General features: G+C 41.2%; 1 protein-coding gene across 1 annotated transcript in view; it reads left to right on the top strand.

Moving 5' to 3' along the window:
• Nucleotides 1–2,614: 2,614 nt before the first annotated feature.
• etfbkmt (electron transfer flavoprotein subunit beta lysine methyltransferase) overlaps nucleotides 2,615–6,734 on the top strand; it is a 6,188-nt gene continuing 2,068 nt past the window's right edge. The window contains exons 1-2 of the mRNA XM_050074222.1: nucleotides 2,615–3,123; nucleotides 3,202–3,332. Of these exons, the coding sequence (XP_049930179.1) occupies nucleotides 2,831–3,123; nucleotides 3,202–3,332 (424 nt within the window). The 5' untranslated portion in view covers nucleotides 2,615–2,830. The remainder of the gene's footprint in view (nucleotides 3,124–3,201; nucleotides 3,333–6,734) is intronic.

Consider the following 6,734-nt stretch of genomic DNA (forward strand, 5'->3'; position numbering starts at 1 on the left):
GTATCCTACTGACCGGTAGGCTACACAGCGTACATACACAGCATGATCATAATTTTTTATAACAGTGGTTGAAGAAGAAAAGTATCTCAAAATGATCAAAACTCTGTATGACTAAATAAGAAAAGTCCTTTTCAGAAAGAGCCATGCACATTTCATGAAATCTTAATAACTTATCAATATTGAGTGTGTTGTAGAGACCAGTTATGTAGCCTCTTCCTGTCTCAGCAGCTCAGAACTTTAAATTGCTTTTGCAGTGTTAAATTTCAGGCCTGTAGAACGAACAAATAATATGCGTCAAGATGCCTGAATCGCAACCTCGGTCATGGAGGACATAGGTCTATCTCTGATCTCCGTCATCTGCAGAATGTGAACACATTGTTGCATTCTTACCACATTGACTCATAGTCTGGGAGCTCAAGGTTGCAATTCCCATGTGAAATCAAGTCACTACACCCGCCGGCCGTGGTAGACAGCTGCCATTTGTAAAAAATAATCCCTGAGCAGGTTTGTTGGTGGGCTGGTTCAGGCCACAGGGGTCAGCTCTGGGTTACTTCAATGACATGAAGAGAACTATCCATTAGGACGCCTCCACCTCCTCCATCAAAAAGCAATACCTTTAAACAAGATGAGAGCATGAGGGCTGCTGTAATTACAGCCTCAGGCTGCAGTCGCCACTGCCACTGAATAAACACTATGTAGCGTATGATTGCTGTCACACACTGTCATTTTCACATTTTAAAACCTGAAATAGACTCATAATTTCATGACTAATGCTCACTATCAAACATAGGGGGGTCCAAAGTGACATTTTTACCCCTCTTCAACCAGGATGGCTGAAAGGAGCTGTAGTGTAATGTACTCGTTTGATCTTATGCTTTGTCCTCAAGTTGACCTTTAAATTACATGTTGAGGCAATGTACTCTGTTCACTTACACCCAGTCACACAATGGTTTACTGTTTCATGTATCCACATATTACACTCACACACACTCATCTGTCTATGTAAAGCATGTAAGCACTTAAGACTGAAGTGGAAAGTACCTAGGATTCAATGTGCATTATTTTTAAAAAAATAGCGCGAGACTGGGCTCGAACATATTGGTGGGAAAGTTTAGGGAATTCCAGCCCGGCCTAATATGGCCTGGAAATATGAATCGTTCCCAGGCAGCTCAGAAAAAGATTACACAGTTAAAATTGGCTTCGGCGAAAAAGGGAAAAACCATGACACCATTATGTTCAGGTTTAGGTGGGCAGGATTAAAGAAAAAAGGTGGAGATTCGACAGAATCTTCACCAGCATAAAAGAGAGCGCACAGAAAGTGAAACTTCAGTTCTGCTCCGGAGCTTGACTCATTGAGTTGTATGTGTTGTTGCCTGCGAGCACATTAAACTCAGTTGCACTTGATTCTACGTGTCTCCAGTGATTCCTTGACTTCAGAATACTTGAGTTTAAGGTATTTAATAGAAAAGAAAGTAAGTTCAATCTGAAAGTTGAAGACGAGGTCGGGAGCCACCAGGCCCAACTCCAGGCCCCGAATTCTGCTTCGTCACAGCGTTTATCAAGACGGGAGTGAGACCGGGGGCAGGGTCTCAAACATTTGACCCTCTGAGTGGCCTCTCATTTGTCTGTTCACTTATAATCCGGGTCAGCGGCACAGAGAGACCACAATGGTGTGGTGGTTAGCACTGTTGCATCACAGCAAAAGGGTTCCTGGTTCTATCCCGGGTGTATGTGGAGGTTGCATGTTCTCCCCGTGTCAGCGTGGGTTTTCTCCGGGTACTCCGGCTTCCTCCCACAGTCCAAAGACATGGAAAATGGGGATAGGTTAATTGGTGACTCTAAATTGACCGTAGGTGTGAATGTGTATGGTTGTCTGTGTCTATGTGTCAGCCCTGTGATAGACTGGTGACCTGTCCAGGATGTACCCTGCCTCTTGCCCAATGTCAGCTGGGATAGGCTCCAGCCCCCCCGTGACCCTTAAGAGAATAAGCAGTTAGAAAATGGATGGATGGATGTTTATATAAACAGAGGAAAAGGCATGAGAGAGGCATGAGGCATGAGAAACACTAGCAGACATTTTGGGGGAAGGAAAAGATGACATGAAGAGTCTTGTTTTTGATTTTATTCTTCTTCTTTTATTGTTGTTGCCATCTTTTATAAATATGTGGACATGAATGTTATGTGTAGCTGATTAATGCCAGAAAAACTTTTAAAAATTCAAATTCAATTTAAATGATCTTTAAAATAATTTGAAATTGATTGACTGGTGATACTGCACTGATAAAGACTGTGAAACAAAATGAAATTATGATAGTTATTGATATTATTACACTGTATTAAAATGAGGAAAGGGCTGTTGCTTTTTTCCATCATCTACTTTTAGTGAAAATCTAAAATGTAGCCTAAATTAATATGGCTATCCTAACTTTAAGTTGTGTGTACTGCTGTTAATAATTTAGAATAGCTGACGAAAAGGAAGAAGGTTTCAATCAATAGATTTATTTTATATACATGAATTTCGATGTATTCACCTACAGAAAACTGTGTAGGAACCTTTATGAGCGGAACGTTGATCGTGTTCCGTTTTCAGGAGGTCGGTGCAGCTTTGGTCCGACACTGTTTTGTGTCCGTGTGGAAAACAGCATCACTTGGATCTGTACGGTGGATTTGACAGCTGTATTATAATTTATCTTTAAATATTGTGTTGTTTAAAGGGTGTTGCTCTATAATGACAGTATTGAGTGACTGTTAGCTGCAGAGACAAACATTAAAAGCCGCTATGAGGATAACTAGCTAGCTAACTAGCCAGCTAACGTTAGCCAGTACGTTTATGATCATGTCTGGACGTTTAACGCCTCAGACCCGTCATTTTAAAGCTTTTATTAAAGCGTTTCGACAGACGAACAGACCTAGAAGTGTCTCAGTCAGCTGTCCGTCTGATGAGTATATCCGCAGGTTCATTTCAGAGAACACAGAGGTCGTTGGAGAGCAGAGCCTGACCCCAGAGGTCAAACTCAGACTGTTCACCCCGAAGTGCAGGTTCTGGAGAGAGAGACCAGAGCTGTGGCCCTTTGATGACCCGTACTGGGCCATATATTGGCCAGGAGGACAAGCACTCTCGAGGTACTATTTCAGCTTCAGCCACAGTTTTATGTGCGAGTTAGTGCAGTTAGGTCTCATTAGTGTTTCTCCTCTGTGCAGGTTTCTCCTGGATAACCCTGCAGTGTGTCGGGGTAAGACAGTCCTGGATCTGGGGAGCGGCTGTGGAGCCTCAGCCATCGCTGCTAAACTGTCTGGTGCTGCTCATGTAGTAGCTAATGACATAGACACTGGTATGCTTCTTTTTATTTTTGACTCTTCATTTATTGTTGATTATTTCTAGTATAATTTTGTGCCTTGTAGTCAGATTAATTTACTCCCAAGTATTTCATACATAAGCAACAACAGTTCATACAGACATCTAATATAAACAGAGACATGGCCGTAGATCCCGGGGGGGAAGCAGGGGACACATAGCCGGGCGTTATAGACAAAAAGTCATATCTAGATATTTACGGGCTGACTGGTGATTTATGATATAAATCTCTGTATTTTCTACGAAATGGGCCACATTTTTTCCCTGTTTGATAAATATACAGCTGCACAACATGTAAATGAAAAACCATGTAAAATAATAAGCAGGGCTGTACATTAACTTTCTGTACGGAGTACTGGAGCTGCAGAGGTTTAAAGGTTTGCAGCACAGGATACAAAACTATAACATGACTATGAAAGTATCAAGTAGGTTTGAAACAATTAAAAATCTTTGTGGGGGGAGTTAAAAGTTGTTTTCCATGGCCTTTCAAATGAATCCAGTGCTGGAAAATGATTTAAATCTTTTTGTTAATTTAGGCTATTAATCTTATTAATACATATAGCATCAACACAGAGGCTGAGGGAGGGAAGGAGCAAGAGACACTTTGTTCGCGTTATATACGTATTGTATATGAAACGTCTGTGTTGACGTTGCAGTTTTTAAACAGATCCGTTGTGTGCATCCAGGCGCTGTCTCCATGTCACAAAATAGACTACATCTCCCAAGAAGAACAGCGACACGCTATGATCCACGTCGCACACAACATCTCATAGACTGATTTTGCGTCGCACTGTAGACAAATTACAGACAGATTAAACAGAGGAGCAGCTCTGTGTCTCTCTTAGTGTTGCTGGAGAACTTGTGAGTGAATGAGTGGGGCGGAGCAGTGCAGAGACTATACGTGAGGAGAGATGCACACTGGTATGCGTTATGTAACACAACTTGACCCGATAAACGGTGTTTTCTAAATTTCTATCCATTTTATTCCATTCCATTTTCATCCGCTCATCCAGGCCAGGTCGCGGGGGCAGCAGGCCAAGCAAAGCACCCCAGACATCCCTCTTTCCATCAACTCTTTCCAGCTCCTTCTGGGGGACCCCAAGGTGTTCCCAGACCAGATGAGATGTGTAATCCCTATAAATAATAATAATAATAATAGTAACAATAAATTCTCTGTTCTGGCCCGGGGCCTATATCTTGAAATATATCTATATGTATCATTTTTAAAATATAGATATATCCATATTTTGAAAATATATTGATATATCGTACATAGTGTCAAAATAATTTCTTCATAATGACCCTTAAAACAACAGAGACCGGAGCCGAAATATCGAAGTTTAACAGAATTTATTTTCTTGTACAAGAAGGAGCGTTTCACAGTGCAACACACAAGATGAGCTTACAGAGAAAAGGCTCACTGAGGAGCATCTACTGCAAGTTTTTATACAGCATAAGTGGGCGTTGGAGTTCAGGCGTTTCAGTTCCTCAAAACCCCCTACCAGACTGACCCCCAGATGACATGCTCTCGACCTGTCTCCAACTCTTGGTTTCTCTGTCTTCCTCTTACAAATATAGTGCTAAACTTCCTTTAACCTTAGGTGATGAGTCTGCTGATGTTGCAGTGTTGCAGTACAAAACAGGAACAATTCATCATGACTTGTGTAAAATAGTAGCACACACACACAGTTTAATCATAATTTTTATAACACATAGTCGTTATATCACCCAGCCCTAGGACACATCCCCCCTCTGTATTTAGAACATGTCCTCCCCAGTGCACCATAAACACACCATTAACTGATGCAGAAAAGGCACAAGTTGGTCTCGTTTTTAAACTTTTTGGTCCGAACACACTTTCCCAGGAGCCCTCTGTATAGTTTGTACCACTTTAAAGGAACTGCAGGCGAGGGTCTGTTCAGGCAGAGGTTATATGTTCAAAGTACAGATTCAGAATGATCAAACAAAAACGACTGTGCAAGTAAAACTTTTAAAAAATATGCAAACATGATTATTTCCCTTACAACTATCTAGGATGATGTTTTCTTCAGCACTTACTGAAATAACAAACTTGAACATTAAATGTAAAGACTGAAATTCTATTTTACGATACGCTGATGGAATAAGATCACATACACAGATGATCCCGTTAGTGTGTGTGTGTGTGTGTGTGTGTTTTGGTGTTTAGATGAACCTTCTTCTCCTCACCTGGCACTCACTGAATTTATCACTTGATAAACTAACTAAATCACTTCCCATGGTTACTGGCAGAGCAACGGCCCCAACGAGTCTTACATGAGAACCGGTGACTGTGAGTCAGACAGCAGCTTTTATGTAATAAAAGAAAACGTATGTTGTTTATTAAATAGCGATGATGTGAAGATGATGAAGGACACTCCGCTGACACCGTCATGCTTGTATATAGAAAAGGTTTATTACAAGAAGTACAGCATCTGTCAAGCATCTAGATTGCCTGGAGAGTGTTCGAAACCAATATGAACTGCTCTGAATAACGGCTCAATTTACCCTGCATATATAGGTTGGTTGTTTTGATGAACTTTGAGACAAAATGTGACAAGTGACAGAGAGACAATCTAGATGGAATCCAACCTTTCATCTTACTTATCTATCCTTGACCTAAGCCATAATAAAATCTTGACCTGGGCCCCTAACTGATCATATAAGACCCCGGTCATCACATAACATGTGGCACGTTAGATACTACATGTACATTGTTTATTGACATGGCCTCGGGGCAGAAACCTTGAGAGATATCTGAATCCAACTGACTGCAGGAAATGAAGTGTTTGATGTTAAAAATGTTGTGGTGGAGGAACTCCAGCCCCCATGTTTCATTTGTGGTTCACCCAATGTTGAACTGAAACACTGTTTTTGGGGCCCTGTGGCAAAAATGTGCTGTGGGGCAGCTGCTACTGCAACTGTCAGTCAATAATCTTTTAACAACACAATTTCAAAGTGCCAAAATTGTTGCAAAGAGTCAAACTGAGTGTCTGTTATTGTACAATAGACACAAGTGTTTAGTAACACATTTTAGACAATAACTGTAAACCTAAAAGTGATGTAAATATCTACAAATGAAAACAAACGTGTGTGAGATACCAGGGGCCTCATGTACAAAGACTTGCGTGGATTTCCTACTGAAACATGGCGTATGCTTAAATCCAGAAAACGTCGTACTCACAAAAATATCCAGATGTATGAATCTGTGCGTACACATGAATCCAAGCACATTTCCTTTGTACATCCCAATCAACGTGGAATTGAGTGCACATGTTGGAGTGCCCGGCCCCTCCCTGTCCACGCCCTCATTTAAATATGCAAATCATATTTAAATGAACCCTGCACCTGAGATTCCCCT

The sequence above is a fragment of the Epinephelus moara genome, chromosome 20 (assembly GCF_006386435.1).
Source record: "Epinephelus moara isolate mb chromosome 20, YSFRI_EMoa_1.0, whole genome shotgun sequence".
Lineage (NCBI taxonomy): Eukaryota > Metazoa > Chordata > Actinopteri > Perciformes > Serranidae > Epinephelus > Epinephelus moara.